Source organism: Panthera tigris, chromosome F3, assembly GCF_018350195.1.
Source record: "Panthera tigris isolate Pti1 chromosome F3, P.tigris_Pti1_mat1.1, whole genome shotgun sequence".
In the NCBI taxonomy this organism is placed as follows: domain Eukaryota; kingdom Metazoa; phylum Chordata; class Mammalia; order Carnivora; family Felidae; genus Panthera; species Panthera tigris.
In genome coordinates this window covers 18,885,304-18,904,765 of record NC_056678.1, presented here as the reverse complement: position 1 = coordinate 18,904,765, position 19,462 = coordinate 18,885,304, and the positions used below count along the sequence as shown (strand labels likewise).

At 49.2% G+C, this 19,462-nt stretch overlaps 1 protein-coding gene across 3 annotated transcripts in view; it reads left to right on the top strand.

The window, feature by feature from the left end:
- The window catches only part of ASTN1 (astrotactin 1), a 302,406-nt gene that overhangs the window by 277,244 nt on the left and 5,700 nt on the right, over nt 1-19,462 (top strand). For 2 of the 3 annotated variants that reach the window (XM_042975952.1, XM_042975954.1), the window contains exons 19-22: nt 3,430-3,581; nt 4,636-4,771; nt 8,603-8,703; nt 18,184-18,367. In XM_042975952.1, the coding sequence (XP_042831886.1) occupies nt 3,430-3,581; nt 4,636-4,771; nt 8,603-8,703; nt 18,184-18,367 (573 nt within the window). Of the gene's footprint in view, nt 1-3,429; nt 3,582-4,635; nt 4,772-5,147; nt 5,225-8,602; nt 8,704-18,183; nt 18,368-19,462 lie in introns of those variants that run through there. The other variant, XM_042975953.1, reaches the window with a different exon arrangement.

The following is a 19,462-nucleotide window of genomic DNA, read 5'->3' as shown; positions in this document are numbered from 1 at the left end:
AAGTGGTGTCGCAAAGGAGGAAGTGAGAGGCCTGTAGCGAGCCGCTAACTAGGCCAAGGATGCCCTGGGTGGCGGCACCGTGTGGAGCCATTAGGTACTGTTATCACTTTCATTTAAGAGATAAGGAAATGCATTCAGATGTACTGAATTTTTCCAAGGTCACTGAGCAGGAAGGAGAACCACCACCTAAGAAGCTGGGATCTCAGCTGCGATAGTGTGGGGAGGATAGGATAGAAAGATGACTTTAGGTAGAACCAGCAGGGGGCAGTGGGTGACTTGTTGGTGGGAGGGGGAAAGAGGGATGAGTTGAGAATGGATGTTAAGACTCCTGCCCCTGTGGCTGGGAAGATGAATAGGCCACAGCTGAAAAAAGAAGCAGGCTTGAGGAGGAGGCTCTGTTCGTGTGGACCCGTCTTGGGGTTCTGTCAGGGCAGTCCTAATGGAGATAGATGTTCAGTGGTCAGAGGGAAAGACAGTCTGGAGCTCTGTAGAAAATATAGACACTAGGGGGCGCCTGGGTGGCTCAGTCATTTAAGCACCCGACTTCTTCGGCTCAGGTCATGATCCCATGGTGTGTGGGTTCAAGCCGCACGTCGGGCTCTGTGCTGACAGTTCAGACCCTGGAGCCTGCTTCGGATTCTGTGCCTCCCATTCTCTCTCTGCCCCTCCCTGACTAGCGTGCTCTCTCTCTCTCTCTCTCTCTCAAAATAAATAAACACTTTTAAAAAAAGATAGGCACTAAAGATAAGATTTAAATCAACCCCAAAGAAATGAGAGATGCAACCACAGCTATGAGAAGGGCTGCTCCAGAGTAAGTATAAACTGGGAAGAGGAGAGTTGGGGATGAGCATCAGGGGGTATGTGCCTTTGAGGAGTGAACAGAGTACAGAGGGCTGCTAGGGTGGTTCACGGTGAACATGTCCAATTTCCTTGCCCTCAGGGGAAGGCTGAACAGAACTGGTGAAATTCCTGTAAAGGGCCTGAGGCAGGAACCACCTTAGCCTCTACTGTGGCATCTGCCCTGGAAGTGAAGCACAGACATATGGTGTCTAATAAAGAGTGCTGGCAGGAACAGCCAGACCTGCGTGGCCCCGTGGGTTGGTGAGGCAGAGAAAGCCCAAAGGGAGGATCAGGACCAGCGGGAACAGGAGGGCCGAGTCAGCAAGAGCGAGCCGGCAGGAGGAAACCAGCACGTGGGAGGCTGGTTCTGTTGGACGCTGCCCTCTGGCCTGTTGCATGGGAGCACAGGTGGGCATTACCAACGGGCCAGGATGAGCAAGAAGAGAACCGAGAAGGAGGAGGACACAATAGTAGACGGTCAGTACAGACCAGTGTTGTCTACACGACCTCTCTCTAAGGGTAGTTTTAGATACACCGGCCCTTCGTTTCTTGCTCTTTACGGCCATGACTTGGACCTCTTGAGTCAAAAGAGAATCAAGCTCATTGTCAGTAGAAGTCCTTTCTTTTGGTATAAAGGGGGCCACTGGAAGCAGATGATGCTTCTGGATGGATTCACCAACTAAGAAAATTACCTTTGACACAACACTGAAGCCGCCAAATAGTTATCACTAGGTGGACACAAGAGCCAACCATTGGTGTCTTAGGGCTGATTTTTTTCTCCAAACCTGTGTTTACTATATGTCATCGCTAAAGATCAAATTGGGCTAACTTTCCATAAGCAGAGGTTCCATAAGCAGGAACCTCTATTAAGGACATCACTTCTTGTGTCAACTTTAATCACTTCTTTAGTGGCAGACGTTAGTTTCTTTGATGTTGACTGGTCATTGGAAATAGAAATGCACTCTGGTTTTACACGAGTCTCTGTAATCACGCACGCTATTTTTCAGGAGAGGGGGGCTTCAGTCCATATTTTCAAAGAATCTGAGTTCTCAGAAAGGCTTAGTTACTCACTTAAGCTTCCTAATGCTTTTTCTTCAAAATAGCACTCTGCATATGACTCTAATTAATGAATTTGTCAATATCCGCACTGTTTTGGGTCTATTCCATCTTTAATGTCATATGCAAACTATGAGCTCCTTCATAGTAAGCCACTAAAGAGCATGTGTTTTGCATTATTTTCCCACTGGTTAAATTCCTTGCTATTGCTCCCATAGCTTCCCGTGATTTCTTCTTAAAGTTCTTATCACACATTATTATAAGCACATGTATAGTTGTCTATTGACCACTCCCCTGCATCTTTAGCCCCAAAGTCATTCTTACAATAGGTGTTTAACAAATATTTGCTGAATTGAAATTGACTTTTGCTTTAGTGTGCTCCATCCACAGCACCTTGCGCAGTGATCCCTGAGACCAGTGACAGGCATCTGTGACCTGAGTAGAGACCAGAGGACAATGATTGTGGGAGGTTGTGAGATATGGGACCCGAGGCCAAGGGTGAATGGCAGGGATGCATGTGAAGGAGGGAGACTGGAGTGAACAGGAACTGGGAACATCCCCAGAAACCCGTGGTCTAGGAAGAAACAGGGAATTGGAAGCTAGTGAGAAACGTGAGACACACATACAAAGTCAGAACAAGGCAGCAAATTGAAACCACGGGGACCATTAGGAGATCCATACCACCAAATGTCAATAATGTGTCTTGAGTACAAAGAGGTATGAGATGGGAAGGCAAAAGAGTGGCCAAAATAGACAATTTGCATGGAAGGAGGAGACTATGAACTGGAAAAAGCAAAGAAATACTGGAGTTGGGAATCAGGATATTCAAAGAAACCCGAGAGCAAAGAAAGAAACTGAAATCAGAGTTTGCAGACACAGGACATCACCCCGAAGAGAACTTATTAACATGTTGTCACATCTCTCTTGTCCAGTAAAGCCCCCATGTGTGTTGCCTCCACACCGAGCCTGTTGCAAAGCCTGGCCAGCAGATCCATAGCAAGGATGGAAGCCAGCGTTCCCCCCAACAGGGCAGATCCTGGTAACACTATGGAAACTGAGCTGATCATGGCCTTGTTAATGCAGGGCTCTCCAAGACACCACCTTCACTGAGCCTTCGTATGAGCTTTTTTAAGCACATTTTCCTATTTTCAAGAGCAAATCCAGAAACTGTATTTCCAAGCCATATAAAGGGCCACCCCGAAAGCCCTATCCATTGACCCTATAAGCCCTATCCATTGACCCTGTAAGATGCAGGGGTTCATTCATTTTTGAGTCACTTACTTACAAATATAGGTTGAGTTCCTAACCTGTAACAGGCACTTAGAGTAATAAAATGTAGATTTCCGGGATCTTCAAGAACCATTGGTCTCTAGTAAAGGAGACAGGCGCTCAGAGAGATCATTGTAGCAGTTGGTTAAGAAAGGTTAGAAGGAAGACTTCAGGGTGTAACAGTTGAGAAGATGGCCAGTATCAGAAAAAAATTGAAGGTATCAACAGGGACCCCATGTGTTGTTTCTTTCTGTATGCACTCAGGCTGAGACTCTCCACGGTTCACGAGCCCAGCAGCACCCTTGTGGTCCTGGAGTGGGAACACTCAGAGCCTCCGATCGGGGTGCAGATTGTAGATTACCTCATCCGTCAAGAAAAGGTCACTGACAGGATGGACCACTCCAAAGTGGAGACAGGTGAGCATCTCTGACTTCGTGGGCTCATCTTGATCCATTGGTGAAAAGAAGAGAGAAGAAAAACGCCCTGCCTCCTGGCCTTTGCTCCCGGTCCCCTGTGTCCCAGGGCAGTGCAGGAGGAGCGGGGACAAGCTAGAACAGCCATCTTGCCCACATAAGAGTTTTTGCATGGCGAGCTATCTGACAAAGTCTTGTTTTGATTTTGTTTTTCTTTTTGTTTATTACAGAGGTGTCCATTTCACTGCCTCTAGGCACACTCACAAAGAAACAACAATACAGTACACTGGTTATCCTAGCCCACAATTAGGAAACAATTCTGTGCTAACCACTGCCATGATTACAGAAAAAAAAAAATTCCTTTGCTAATAACCCCCCTCCAGGCACAAGCATGTGCAAACAGATGTGCTTACCCCGTGTCTTGTCCTAAAGCAAACTCTGCTTTCCCAGGTCCAGCTAGAAGAGGGAAGTCTTAAAGAATGGGAAACGCCCCATGAGAAATGTTCCATGCCTTAGGATTTTGCTGCCTACACGTAGGGAAAGGTCAACATAAATCGTGCCTAAGACTTACGCGTGAGTGTGGTTGCCAATGGGAGAGTGGCATCCACAGTCCGACTCAGGGTACATGGCTTCTTTTGAAACCATCACTCGGGCTGAGAGACCTATGCCGTGCCTTCGGGTGTGGAGAATGTCTCTTGCTTCCCCGAAGGCTCTTTTCCTGCTGTGTACAGGTACTGCAAAGGTCTGGCAGTGACCACTGACCACAGCAGCTGTTCTCTGCCCTCGCCAAGAACATTTCATAAAAGAGCTCACAGATGGGGTATGCATGTCTTGCATCCGGAGTTGTATCTGCATTCACTCTGGACAAACGGCTCTAAATTGACGAAACACGAAACAAAAGAGCCAATTCCTTCTAGGTCTTTTTTCTCTGCAGCAATTCGAGAAGACTGGGGACCAAGCAGTGTTAATGTTAAGTTCTCATTGAACTGACGCCATGCCCTCACCGCTTGGCCGTTGTTGTTTCTCATGGCCTTTTCCGTTCCTTCCCCCTGGGCAGAAACGGTGCTGAGCTTTGTGGACGACATCATCTCTGGAGCCAAGTCTCCTTGTGCCATGCCCTCTCAGGTGCCAGACAAGCAGCTTACCACCATCTCTCTGATCATTCGGTGCCTGGAACCGGACACCATCTACATGTGAGTGACACACATCCGCCTAGCGATTCTTTACCCTGAACGTCCTGAGGCTCTAAGCTCCTTCTGTTTTGTTGCTTGAGTTCCTTCAGAAACTTGGGGAAATATTTTGAGTTTCTCAAGTCCTCTCCCCATCGGCGTTATGGAGAGCTTTCTAGGGCCTGGAAAGGGAGGATGAAGAAAGACCGGATAGCCCCATCCTTCAGAGACTCTGCCACGCAGAGAGGACAGATACAAACAAGTCACTTTCATATCGGGTAGGAAGAAAGAAATGCTAGATGGGAGAACAAGGAACGTGTGGTAGAAGGCAAAAGGAAGGAATGGTGAATTCTGACTAGAGTGGACATCGTCTGACTTGGGTTGTGTACGATTTCCATAGGTAGAGTGATGTTGGAAAAGGCACAGCAGCCTAGGGAGCCAGCAAGGGCAAAAGCAAAGAGGCATGAAGGTGAGTAGCGAGTAGTCCCATAGAGCAGAAGCAGATGGTGAGTAAAAGGGAATGGAAGAAAGTGAGTCCGGAAAAATAGAGTGAATGCTGTAAGTCAGGGGAGATTATTCATTTTGTTAGATGAAAGGTGTAGAATGCCAAGAACTCTGCTTTTTTTCTTTAAATTTTTTTTTTAATGTTTGTTTATTTTTGAGAGAGAGAGAGAGAGAGAGAGAGAGAGAGAGAGAGAGAGAAAGACCCAAGTGGGCGAGGGGCAGAGAGCGAGGCAGACACAGAATCCGAAACAGGCTCCAGGCTCCGAGCTGTCAGCACAGAGCCTGACATGGGGCTCGAACCCATGGACAGCGAGATCATGGCCTGAGCCGAAGTCAGATGCTCAACTGACCTGAGCTGAAGTCGGAGGCTCAACCGACTGAGCCACCCAGGTGCCCCAAGAACTCTGCTTTTTTAGAAAGCTAGCTCTAGTGACTTTGAGAGAGTTTCTAGAGGTTAGAGATGGTCAGCACTTTTCTTCAAAGGAAATACAGTGGACTTCTGTATCATGGCACTTGGAACAGCCCTGTGCTCTCAGGGAGCTCTTCCTCATTTTGCCCTGAGCTCCTGGAACAATTGTCAAATATTTGGTGAAGCAGAGACGTAAAAGACTCCAAAAGAGGGAGACATGGAAGGAGTGTAAGTCATGATGGGAAAATTGGCGGGGAGGGGGAGAAGCAGAATTCCTAGTGACGTCATTCTGGGACCTTTTGACCCCATCGGTATGAAAAACATGTAACAGTTTACAGATGAGGTCACAAGAATAGAGTCAGAGTAGCCAGAATAAATCATCTCCATTTCCACAGTTAAAGAATTCAGAGGTGAAAAGCCCTAGAAGTGTGAGTGGCATTGATTGCAAAATGAACTTAGATGCTCAGCCTGCATATCTTCAATCTAGGAAAAAGAGTAACCAGGGGGCCATACGAGTAAAGTACATAAAGACAAGGGATATTCTAGAGGAGCTGGGAAATACAGAGAGCCTACTTGTGATTCTTAGCGGCTCTCGTGCTGTTGGGCAGCACGAACCCTGTATGAGCAAAGCTTCTTAGCTTTAGGAGCAAAGATTAGGGAGGGTGGACCACCTCGCCTGCTGTCAAATGCCTCCAATTCGGTGAAACTGGAATTCTCATTTCTAACAAAGGCTCAATAATTCCTGCCACTAAGTCACAACTGTTAATTAGGAATTTTGAAATTCCTATGAGCCAGCCCTTACCCATCTTGGGACCCTCCTCATGTTGGCCTGACTGGGCCATATTTCCTGATCAAAGACCGGAGACCGATACCTTCTCCCACTCTGCTATCTTTGGGGAGCTTCCAGTATTGCTGTCTCGTAAAACACGAACTTTCTGTCCGTGTTGATTACCGGGGAAGTCAGAGACCCCGCCCCGGGGGGGGGGGGTGGGGGGGGGTGGCGAGAGAAGTAGCAGCCAGCTCTGCGGCACTCCACTAGGTGGCGCTGCAGATCACGCGAAGAGGGCCGTGGAGGGCCCGGGAGAGTCGTTCCTCTCCGCAGAGGATCAGGAGAAGCCAGACCTTCAGTCCCTGTGCAAGGAGGGAGCCCTGGATTAGTTGTTGGAAACACTTGGCCCCTAGCCTGGTTTTGTTTTTAAGCACTAAGTAATTCTAAGCAAGATTGCAACTAAGTTTTCTGATCATTAAAATGGAGAGGTCAGCCTTCGTTTATGGAGTGCTTACTATGCGTGGGAGCCTCGGGGACCCTGTGAGGTCGGGGTTTTGCTCCCATTTTATAGTTGAGGAAAACAGAGGTTCAGCAACACGGAGTAACTTCCGCAGAATTGCAGGCTGGTTGTCTGGGGTGTGGCGGTGGTTCAGAATTGAATCGGGGTTTGCATTTTCTTCACTCACAGCTTCTCGCTCCCCAGCCACTCCAGGCTGCTGCCATGACCTCATTAACTCACACGAAGGCTTAGGGCTGGTTCTTCTCCTGGGCTCCACGGAAGGAGACGTGCATTTCAGCCCAGCTGGCTTATTTTGCCATCCTATCTGTGCATTTTGTTTAATGCATTAAAAAAACATTCTTCTGAGGATTCTCGGTCCACAGTACAAAAATGTTTAAGAATCCCCGGTTGAGATCCCACAGTTTGTGAGATCGAGCCGCGCGTCGGGCTCTGCACTGACATTGTGGAGCCTGCTTGGGAGGCCCAGAGGATGAGAAACTCCAGTGACCGCCATTGCTGAGGATCCAAGCAGCCACTGGGAAGCTGTGTGGGGCCGGTGTGGCACAGAGGGACCACTCAGACCTAGGAGGAGAGGGCTGGCAGGGAGAGAAGGGTAGCAGGGTGCCGGAATTTGGACCAGGGTCAGATGAGGTTTAGGACCAGGCAAGATGGTGGATCTGAACCAAGGAGCAGAGGCCAGTGGAACAGACTGAGCCGCCTTGTGGACATAGGAGGGAAAGCCTAGCACCGGCCCCAGCCTGACTGACAGCCAGGAGCCCAGGCAGTCCTGCGGGGCCCACAGGTGTGGTCTGGGCCCTGCCCCCAGGCAGCTCGTCACATTCTCAGTCCCAGCAGCCCGCGTTTCCACTTGGGGCTTCTGGTCCGTGGTGGGGTGGAACTAGCCGTACATGGGAAGCAGGCCCCCAGCCACAGGCAAGTCAGGACCCCTCAACGCTGGCTGTTCCGCTTCTGACTTCAAAAGGGAGAAACTGTCCTCGGCCCTCTGTGTCACCGTGCCATCTGAGCACAAGACAGGACAGAACAGAATGAACGTGATTTACTCAGTGTCGCCGGTTTCCGGGTATTGTCCTCGGTCTTTCGGGACGTAATGATCTCATTTCGGCCTCACAGGGACCTGCAGGCGGGTTCATCATCATCCCGTTTCACAGGTGAGAGAAAGTAGAGCTCAGAGGATTTAGCTGTAACTCCCCACGGTGGGGAGTGGGGCCTCGGACCCGAGTTCTGACCCCAGGTTCCTTGGACACATACGTCTTCGCTCGGCTCAGTGGCCGTCAGAGTAGAAGTAGAAGGCTTGTTAGAGCACCCCTCTGGAGTTTCCAATTCAGTAGGTCTGGGCCGGACGGGAGAACTTTTATGGCTGCCGAGTACCCAGGTGAGGCCGATGCCGCTGGGCTGAGGGCCCCCCTTTGAGAACCACTGCTCGGTGCCCTGATGCCTTCTGCCAAGTAGTATACCCGAAGCACCCCGTTACAACCCAGGACCCGCCGGGAAGCCACGAGAGGCTCTGGGCTACGCACCTCATGACGTGAGTGGTAGCAGCACGTTGACACAAGGCTGTGAGAACGGCCGGGGCCAAACCCGCCCAAACACAGCTTGACTGTCAGCCAGGCCCTCAGCTTCTGTCTGATGACAGTTTCCTCCCCCTTCTGCCAGGTTCACCCTGTGGGGCGTGGACAACACCGGACGGCGTTCCAGGCCCAGCGACGTGATCGTAAAGACCCCTTGCCCCGTGGTGGATGATGTCAAAGCTCAAGGTGAGTGACGCTGGGGCCGGCAGAGCCTGCGGGGGGCCGAAAGCGGGAGTAAGGGAGTCAGACAGAACGTGGGTTCCGCGGAGAAGGGGGAGGATTCGAGGCCCAGCCCAGGGGCGGCACCTGTCTGATCGCCTCCGCCTCTGCCTCTGGTGGAAAGCCTCATGGTCTGCCGCTATTTCACACGGTCTGAGAGTCAGACAGCTGGCACGACACGCTGACGAAAGCCCTGGGCACGCACAGGCGACAACACCAAACGCTTGGGTGTGCACCGAAGTGCCCGTGACCTCGGCCCTCAGTACCCTGATCTGGGCACTTGCTGGCTTCATGTGTTTGTGCACATCTGAAGGGTTATTTTGAATTAAAGCATAAGAGAGTCTGCAGGTGGGGAATTAATTACCGTATCTCCCCCCCCCCCCAAAGATGTTTCCAAATCCTTAATTCTGTATTTCAGAGTATCCGTGGGCCAGTCCCTTGGTAGAGAATTGTCCCTCTTCAGTGCACCGGAATAGGCCCTTGTCACTTAAGGGGTTTGCCTCCGTCAACATCCGTGGCACAAACAGCCCACTTGCTAGAGATCCCCTTCCAAATGTTGCCCCCTGGCGTGTCTCGAGAGCGTCCCCTGCTCTGAGGCTTATCACGTGGCCTCCAGAGCCAGGATTTGGCCGTCCCGGGCACCCCTTCTGCAGAGCTCTGACGCCAAGCACAGTGCCCTGTCCAGCCACCGCCGTCTCTCCGGTGGCCTAGGGCCGATTTGATTTGCACGTGAGTGGAGACACGGGCCGACTGTGGGAGCTCCAGCCGTGCAAGTTTCAGGAAGGGAAGTGGGGTGGCCAGGCTGATTGCTGGCCCCGCCGGTGGCCTTCCGGGTGGCTCCTGGCTCCAGGTGTATCGGGTTGCCCGTGAGGGACACGGCCCCGCAGCGTTCCAGGGGCGCGCACAGTGATGTGAAAACACACGGGGAGGAGCGCCCCAGACCTACGTTAACTGGAACCACTGACGCGGTAGCCCTCACAGCTCCTGGAAGGATCCTCGCAGTTACCACCTCACTGAACACGTGTGGCCTGTGAAGAGCGCGGTTATTTTCCACACAGCGATCTGCCCCTGCTCGGGCCCCTTCTTAAAACTCTTCAAGGATTGCCATGCCTTTCGTGACAGAGATCAAAATACTCACCAGACACACGGGACCTGATTGAGGCGACCCTGGCCCACTTTGCCAGCCTCTTCCTGTCCCCTCTCCCCATCAATCTCTGCGTCTCTGCCTCACCACCTTTCTCAGGTCCCCCACGCCATTTCCGCTCGCTCCCGCCGCCGGTCTCGCCTCCAGTGCTCTCCACCCCCAGCCCTGAGCGAACTGATTAATTCCCCTCCACCTGCAGATTTGGGATCCAGTGTCCCTTCCTCAGGACAGGCACTGCTGGAGGTTCCGCAGCACCACGTTACTTTCCTTTGGAACATTCATCTCCGTTTGTTAGTATCCTCACGGGCCCAGTATCTCTCACTGGACAGTGAGTTCTGCTAGAATGGAATATGGTTTGTTGGCTCACTGTCACGTCCCTAACGCTTCGAAGGAAGGCAGCATGGTGACCGACTGGTGACAGGAAAATTTAGGCTCTGGAGTCAGACCATCCAGGTTCAGATTCCTGATCTGCTGGCTACTTGACCTTGAGCAGCTGACCTCACCTCATGTCTCCGTTTACTGATCTATAAAATGGGGGAAGGGATAAGACTACCCTACCTGATAAGAGTCTAATAAGAATCAAATGAGTGAATTTACTTTAAGTCTTTTTCTCGTGCCCATCCCGTAGGAACGGTGCAGTAAATGTTAGGGAACATACATTCTAAGATGGCGCCCCTCATGGCCAACCTGATACAACTGGAGTCAGGAGCCCAAATGAGGTGATGTAAAGGGTATGAGCAAATTGCTTGGCCACAACATTTCTCTGGATGAAACTGGCTCAGCTTAGAATTCCAGCCTCAAAGTCTCCGTGACTACAGAAATGCCGCCGCTAACCATGCGGAGTCTGCTTTCCGATAGGGACCTGGTAAGCATTTACTGAATGGATTGCCCCCATTTTATGGGTGCAGAAATTGAGATTCGGAGCCGAGTGAACAGCTGACCAGGGTCACAAAGTGAGCAGCTAACAGCCTCGGCACTCAGACCCATTATTTGACATCAGTTCCCACTTTGCCTATAATGTTAAATTAGATATTTAGAAGGTCATTGTGTAAAAGAGTGAAAACCTGTCTTTGAATGAATAAAAGACCTACATTTTAAGCAGAGTGTTCAAGTTAGGTGGCGGGGGGGAAAAATCCCCCTTTTTAGAACTATGAGAATCCACTGGGACGCTTCTCTCCAGAGTGAGCACTGCCTGGCTGATAGGGTATGGACCAAATGACTTTGGAAGGTCTCGAAATCCCTAGATGATGAAACCAGAGTCTGGGGTTGCAATGAGAGGCTATCTGGACAGGACCGGTGGCCCCCTTATGTCATCATCTGTTGATTTCTTACTCCAAGCCAGAGAGGAGCAGGTTGTGGGAAGGTGCCCCAGTTATTTCTGTTTTGGAAAATTTGCTGATGTCTCTGCCGGCAGAAGTAGGCCCTCGTACTTGCCTGCGGAAGAGGCCGCAGGCTGGTGGGGCATCAGGGGCGGGATCAGCAGGTAGGAGATTTGTAGCACAGTGCTACCTGCGGGAACAGATGGACAGACCGTGACACTGGACCAAAGAATGGCCAACGTAGAGAGCTGGCCTGGGAGAGACCACTCTTCCGCTTCTCTGTGGGGCTCCTTTGGGTTAATTCAGCCCCCAAAGTGAATCAAGACGTGCGGCTGCCCCCTTGGGCTCCCTGACAGAGCAGAGTGTCTGGAAGCCCAGCAGACCAGCTGGGAGCAGGAGAGTCAATTTATTGCTGAGAGAATGACACAGCGTCACCAGGTGCTTTTACTCTTCAGCCAAAAGGGGGTCCTGTAGGGGGCAAACGTGCAGATTAATGGCCTGGACTAATTGAGGGGATCCTCACAAATTAATACAGTTCTAGCAGCTGTACCGAAAAACCATATGCTTTGCCTCCTTCAAACCCAGATGGTGGTCATAAATATAACTCACTTGGGTCTGAGTTTAAATCTAGTAACAAATGGGAATTACCTTTTAAGTGACCCGGAGCATGACCTCGGCTCCTAATTACCCAGCAGGAAGCTAGACTCTCTCTATTCCTTGTACGCACACTTTTCCCATGAAGAATTTTATCACATCATGACACTAAAGCCACTGAGCCAGTGAGTTTCTCGTCATGTTCTCCCGAAAGCACCCTTCCCGGGAGGAACGAGCTAGTGTCCATGATAAGACCAGCCGGGTCTCCAAGCTGAGGGCAGAATCTTAACTGGCATGGTTTGGGAAGAGGGTGGAGAAGAATGCACGCTGATACTGGGGGAAAATCATTGCAGAAGGAGGAGCAGCACGAAAGAGATGCTTGGTGTGTTTAAAGATGTGGAAGGAGGCCCCCATGGTGGAGAGGGATGGGGAGGAGAGAGGGCAAAGAGGAGTTCAGAGGGACGGTGGGGCGGATCCCGTGGGGCCCCAGTGCAGGGCTGAGCATTCAACCTGGGATTCGGAAGGGAAGCAATGGAGCCCTTCAAGCGGAAGAGGGACGTGATTGGACTTCACATTGTCCGGGAGCATTCATCTGCTGTGCTGAGAGTGGACTCCAGATAGCAGGTCCGAGATAGAAGTGGGGAGCCAAGGCTGTGGCAGTGACAGAGGAGAGGGGACGCTTGCGAGGGCCGTGGTGCCAAGTGGGCCAGTCCTAAGTTATTTTGATGGTAGGACCAAGAGGATCTGCCGATGGCTTGGATGTGGGACAGGAGAGAAAGAGGTCATGCTAGGCGTCATATGTTGTGAGAAGGGCTGGGCAGGGGTGTGTTGAGAATGCCAACGGAGCACAAGCAGAACTACCTAGCTCAGTGGCTTGTGACTGTCCCCCCAGCAGATCCCAGGAGCCTGTGTGAAGACAGAGAAGAGACAAAGGATGGAGCAAGCCGGCCGAGGGCACAGGCCATGGGCCATGTGGATGGTGCCAGGTAGAGAAGGAGGCAGTCAGAGCCGATGCCTGAAGTGAGCGGTGGTTTCCATCACTGAAGGACAGATTTGACGGCAGGAAAAAGTACAGGAAGTTTGAAAGGAGGTTGTGTTGACAGTATGTGATCCTGGGATTTACTGGGACAAAGCTGGAGAAGGTCTCAGACAGGATAATTGACTCCTGATGGCTGGGGGATCTAGTCTTAAAGAGGACTTTCATGTCGACAGTGAAGTTGCCCTAAATGGTGATGAGAAATGAGGTGGAAAAGATGAATTAGATGCCAGATTCTTTCGTGGAAGAATGGTCAGGAAATAAGCAGGGGGAAATAGGAAGAGGCAGGTGAGTTTTTAAGGTGGAGGGACATTTATGTATGTACAGAGAGAGCAGTAAATTGTTTGCAAGTACTCATGAGAGGCTGAGAGGCTGCCCTTCTCTGGGGGCATGGGAGGATTCCTCTGTGTGGGAGAATGCTTCAGGCAGGTTTCTGCCAACACAGGGACATTAGGAGCGTTTGCCAAGGTCAAGGGGAAAGGGAGAGCTATTTGCCATATTGCCGGTCCCAGAGGAAGCAAGGAAACCCTTGAGAGAATTAATTTGTCTACAGTAGTGGTTCTCAAAGTGTGATCAGACCAATAGCAGCAGCCTCACCTTGGAACCTGCTAGAAAGGCAAATTCTCAGGTTCCATCTGGACCTACCGAATCAGGAACTCCAGAGAAACCATTAATCTGTGTTTTTCACAGGACTTCCAGGTGGAGAATCAAATTTTATTCCCAGGGCTGAGAATCACGGGTGTGAAGGCAGCACAGAGCAGCCGGGGGAGGTGAGAGGCTGCAGGGGAAGGGGACAGAGGCTGGAGGGTGGGGGCGGGCGGTGTGGACAGTGCCAAGAAGGACAAAGATAGAAGCCAGGTGGGGTTCCTTGCCCTCATGTTTTCATATAGAATTCTGTGATCAGTTACTTCATTGTGGGGCCAGACAGACCCAGGGACTCATGACAATGGTGCCTTAGGACCTCCATTCAAGGAACTTTCGTTATAGCAGCAAGGAAGCCATTAGGAGGTATAGATGCTTCCAAGATTCTTATTTATTTCATAGTAAAAAGAGCAGCCACTGGGATGCCTGAGTGGCTCAGTGGGTCAAACGTCCGACTTTAGCCCAGGTCATGATCTTGCAGTTGGTGAGTTCGAGCCCCACATCAGGTTCTCTGCTGTCAGCGTGGAGCCTGCTTTGGATCCTCTGTCCCACTCTGCCCCTCCCCTGCTCTCACGCCCTAGTGCTCAATCTCTGTCTCTCTCTGTCTCTGTCTCTCTCTCTCTCTCTTTCTCAAAAGTAAATAAACAAAAAAAAAAGAGCAGCCACTGCTGGGGTAAAAGAAAGTTCACTTCTGCCCCAGGAATCCCCCCCTCATTCAAATAAGACTATTTCCCACAGTCTCTTGGACTCCTGTGTTTCAGTATCTCTCTCATGGCATTGGGAAAAGCTTAATCTAGTGATGAACCAGTAATAATCATAATAGTAAATAATAATAATAAAATAACATCCACCATCATTCGACTCTCACTCATCTTACTCCAAACATGGTGGCTTATTTGCTGTTTTCAGATATGCTGCCCGCCATAGCCTAGGAGCTCTGTGCTGGCTTGCCTCTCCCTGGCATGCTCTTCCCCACGTCTCCCTGCAGCTCATCCCCTCCCAAGACCTCCAGGTCCTGGCTCCAGGGTCATCTTTTCAATAAGACCTATCATGGTGGGGGGGGGGCGCCTGTGTGGCTCAGTCAGTTGAGCAACTGACTTTGGCTCAGGTCATGATCTCGTGGTTCGTGGGTTTGAGCCCTGTGTCAGGCTCTGTGCTGACAGCTCGGAGCCTGGAGCCTGCTTCAGATTCTGTGTCTCCCTCTCTTTCTGTTCCTCCCCTGCTAGTTCTCTGTCTCTCTGTGTTTCTCAAAAATAAATAAACGTTAAAAAAAATTTAAAAAAATAAGACCTATCATGGCCACGTGTTGAAAAATCTCAGGGCCCCACACAGCTCCCCCATTCTTCCTTCTTCCTCTTGACTCTCTCCCACTTTTTTACAGACTCTATTGTACTTGCTATGGTTGTTGCTCCCCTAAATGCCTCCTACCACTGGACCGTAGCGCCTCAAGGGTGAGGACTTCTGTCAGTTTCTCCCTGATGTAGCCTGAGTGCCTAGAAAAATACCAAGTACATGGTGATTGTATTGAATGGATGAATACATGTATGCTTACTGTGTCCAGACATTGTGCTGAAGAAAGGCTTTATGTTTAACACCACTTAGTCCCGCAATAATCTCGGAAGGTGTATATTATTCACCGTCACAGAACAGAAAAGTCAACTAGGACCCAGAGAGGTTAAGTAATTTGTCCAAGGCCACACAGCTAGTGTGGTGGAACTCACCTTCATATGATGCTATATGCCACGGTGCCTGTTCTTAACCATCCTCTGTGTCTGAGGGCTTAAGTCCCAGCCCTGTTGGTTTATTCTGCTCCCTAAGAGGTATCGTTTCCCTTTTAAGAACTAGTAACTCAGCTTGATTTTTTGTGACGAGTTATGTCTGTAGACTCCCTGCCATCCCTCCACCTGCATTTTAAGTATTCCTGAACACCATGCATTTTAAAGAGAGGAAGGACGTATCCCTGTTTTGGATAGCCCAAGACTTCTGTGAAGCTGAAAGCTGGGTAAAATGATAACTAAAAATACCTTGTATTCTTTTCCATTCTTTGAGTTAATGACTTCTTGAGATGCTATGAAAGTTAATGAAATAACATCTCTAAATTTCGTCCGTGGAAATAGGAGGAACCAGAAATACTCACGCGCCAGGAACCTAGCATATAGATCCCTCTGAATATAGCATCGCGCTTACTGATGTAGGCTTGTAAGCACACCCTGGAGTTAGATTATCTTGGTTTTAGGAGATTTATGGTGGCATCCGGGCGTCTCCCACCTGGCCTCGGGCATATGTGCTGCTGCTAATGGAAAGCATCAGCCTTCTCTAGTTGGATATTACTGTTGTGTTATGAGAATAGTAAATACACCCGAAAACACCTTCTCAGCCATCTCCGTTCCTCTGCGGAGACAGTCATTACCAGGGCCTGGGGCCAGGGATGCTATTTCCCATCACCAGAAATAAGAACAGAGAGGCATCAATAAACAGAACCCCAGCCCTCCCTATCTGGGCTCTGGTCTGATTGCCCACATTCTTCCTCCCCTGGTCTTTCTTCTCTCAGTACACATTCCCCTCCTCTCACTGCAAACAATACGGCTCTTAGACTGGTCTCTCTGTTCCTGTCTCTCTCGGCTCCAGAAATGACAGGCTCCCTGCATACTTACTGGGAGTCCCTCTTTCTCGACACCTAGGGGCCACCTATGGGTCTACTAGAAACAGTCACCTCAGATGTGCATCCACCAGGATTCTGCCTCCTGTGTCTCAAATTGGTGAAACACTCCAATCCCCTGAGCATTAGTGCCAAAGAGTAACGGAGGACAGACGTGGTTTTAAATCGTGACTCCAGCCCACACTGGCTATGTGACCTTGGGTGGGTGACCTGGCCTCTCTCCGAATGTCCTCGTGTGTAGGATACAGACATTCGTATCCATCTTGCAGTGATGGTGTGAGGATGAGAGTTTATATACGTAAATTTCTTGACAATCGAGAGACCGTTAATAAGTAACTAGAGGTACTCGTTATATTCTAAGTCACTGTCCACTTTACCTCTTGATCCTATTTTAACAACCTGAGAATTTAAAAATCCTGAATATCTCAGTGGATTTCTGGACTGAAGTTATTTTTAACGCAGTTAAGGTGCTGGCCATCAGAGTTTGATTGCTAAAGGATTGGTAGAGCGTGGGATAGAGAAATATCACTGGATAGATCATGAGTTCTATTCTTTTAGCTAAGATGTTCTTTAACTACTATGTTGTTTGGCCCTGTGCTGGGCACTCAGGACATGGAAGAAGCTCTGGCCCCCGTCCTCATAGGCGATGGGCAAGATAGAAAAGTAAGGAAATCATTGCAATGTCTGGACAGAGTAGGAGTAGAAATTTTCTTCCTTCCAACCCATAAAACTCCTACAACAATGACTGTCATTACCAACAGTCCCTGAGTTCACTTGGAGTTGTGACAGCGAATCAGGTTGCTATGCCTTTTGGCTAACAGGAGGTCGAGTGGGCAAAGTTCTGTCTCAGAAACCTGTAGACTTAGTTTCTTCATCCTCAGATTTAACATTGGATCTGAGACACAGTTCTGCTCTCCAGATCTCAGTTCCCAGCTGTTTAGGAAGGAAATGTGAACAAATCTCCCTTCTGACAGGTTTAATACGAAAACATTTAATGATAAAGTGCTTGGAGCTCCATAGGAAAAATGCCAAGGCTATACAAATTCATTGCCACTTTGCCACATCACCAAGTTCAGTCTTAGCAATGTATGCCTTGGAGGAGAAATATAAGAGTTCTAAATTAAACCGAAGGATTACTCATTTGGAGCTGCAGGATGTATTGGATTCAATTTCTGTGTCATCACAGATCTGCAAACGTGTTTTCATATCTGGTCGGGGGGGTGGGCTTGCAAAGGCTTGGTGTTCCTGAAATCCTAATCGTGGGGCCAAGGTTGCCTTAGAAATTGTGACCATTCACCGCTCCGGGTTCTTCACGCTGCCCTGGCATCGCCTGACTACCTCACTTCATCCCTGAGCCAAATCTCTACCCGCTGCCACCCAGGGATTCCCAGTAGCTTTTGCAGGACCCACTTGGTACCCAAGCATATGCAAGCCGGAAGCGCGGGAGAGCTAATGGCTCATGAAGGCAAATGTGAGAAGTCCCTGCAGACCATTCACAGATGGGAGCTGGGGGTAAAGGCTTCCATTCTCCTGGGACAGACTGGTGGGGCTCTGGTAGCTTCATACATCCTGTCCTGCAAAACTTACCACCTGCTCCCTTAGCACACTTCCCTTAGAGTCACTCAGCCCCCTTTCTCGCTTCATTTCCTTCCTCCCTCCTTCCAGCTTCCCTGGGATTGCACTTGCCAATAAAGTATTAATCTGAAGTCTTTTGCCTCAGGCACTGTATTTTCAGGAAACATGGGCAAAGACAGAGACTGTTCTAACTGAAATTGACCTCAGCAATATTCCATTTGAAGGTTTTCATTTTATAGAAAAGAGAGCTACAAACAATGGGGCAGAGATAAAGTGAGTTACTCAAACCCCTGTCTCCAGCCTCCAGGTTTGGTATTTAAGCAACATCTCTCTCTCTCTCTTTCTCTCTCTCTCTCTCTCACACACACACACACGGATATGTATTACACACATCTACATACACGTGCACACTCATATGTTGCACGTGTATACACAAACGTTAAAAATCTTATTTATTTACCTTTGTTGTCCTCCTCAGAGATAGCAGATAAGATCTACAATCTCTTCAATGGCTACACCAGTGGGAAGGAGCAACAGACGGCCTATAACACCCTCCTGGATCTGGGTTCTCCAACCCTACACCGAGTCCTCTACCACTACAACCAGCACTATGAGAGTTTTGGAGAATTCACCTGGCGGTGTGAGGATGAACTGGGCCCCAGGTAACTAATAAACTTCATTGCCTCTCATAAAGACTTCAGCTCTTTGAAATTTGGTACCTCCTACACCATAATACTGAATCCACGAATTCACAGAGATTTCCTGGGTGAGCTTAGTTGCTTGTAGAAGGAAGTTCTGTGCTTTTACACAGCCCAGTTCATATAGATTAGTTTTGGATAAGCTGTATTTAAGCAGCCAAGTCATGAATACATTTCTTGAACTCTAAAAAAAATCTTTGCCCTTGACCTGTTTTACCCACCTCTTTTTCACGCTGACATGGCATTCCAAATGCTAAAACACAGTAGGAGCCAGAAGCCTAGTCTTGTGAAAGAAAATTAGGAATTTTATTGAAGGGGTTATCCAAACATATTTATTGCATATGAACTTTGCTTATGCAATATGCATTGCACAGGCGTATTTTCAGCTCAACTGCACATTCTTTTGAAAGACAGCGTGGTGGTCAGTACCCACCTTGACAGCTATCTTGGCCAAAGTTAGGACAATATAGTGTTTCCCTGGCCCTGAAGCTGCAACTTTTCAATACTCAGTCCCTACTGCTTATAGGTTATACAACTCAGATAACATTCTTAGAAAGAGACAAATGGGGACGATGTGTGCAGATACTAACTTCATTTTGTTTCTACATCATGGCTATATATTCCAAGAAAAACAGATTTCAGCAGAAGCACTGGAATGTTCAGATAGACGGTGTAAGAGGCTTTTCACATGGAATGTTGGCACCTGTATGTCCTTGAATTAGTTAGGAGTTCATAAAGAAAAAAGGGGAGAGCCAAGGACTAAGAAAAAAAAAAAAGAAGGAAAGAAAATGAAGACAATCAACACAATGGAATCCTCTAGCACTTGAAGAATCCTTGCACTCCTGCCAATAGGCTGCACGAAAGTATCACCCAGAAGTTGTCCCACCCATCTGACCTCTGAGCGAACTGGAGGGAGGCCCAGTGTCAGAGTGCTTCTTGTGACCTGAAATTATAAACTCTCGTAGAAGACCATTGTTCAGGACATTCCCTCCTGCATTCTTACTTTTGAAAGAAGGAGGAAGTTTAGGAGTATCTTCCAAAATACAGTGATTTGAAGTG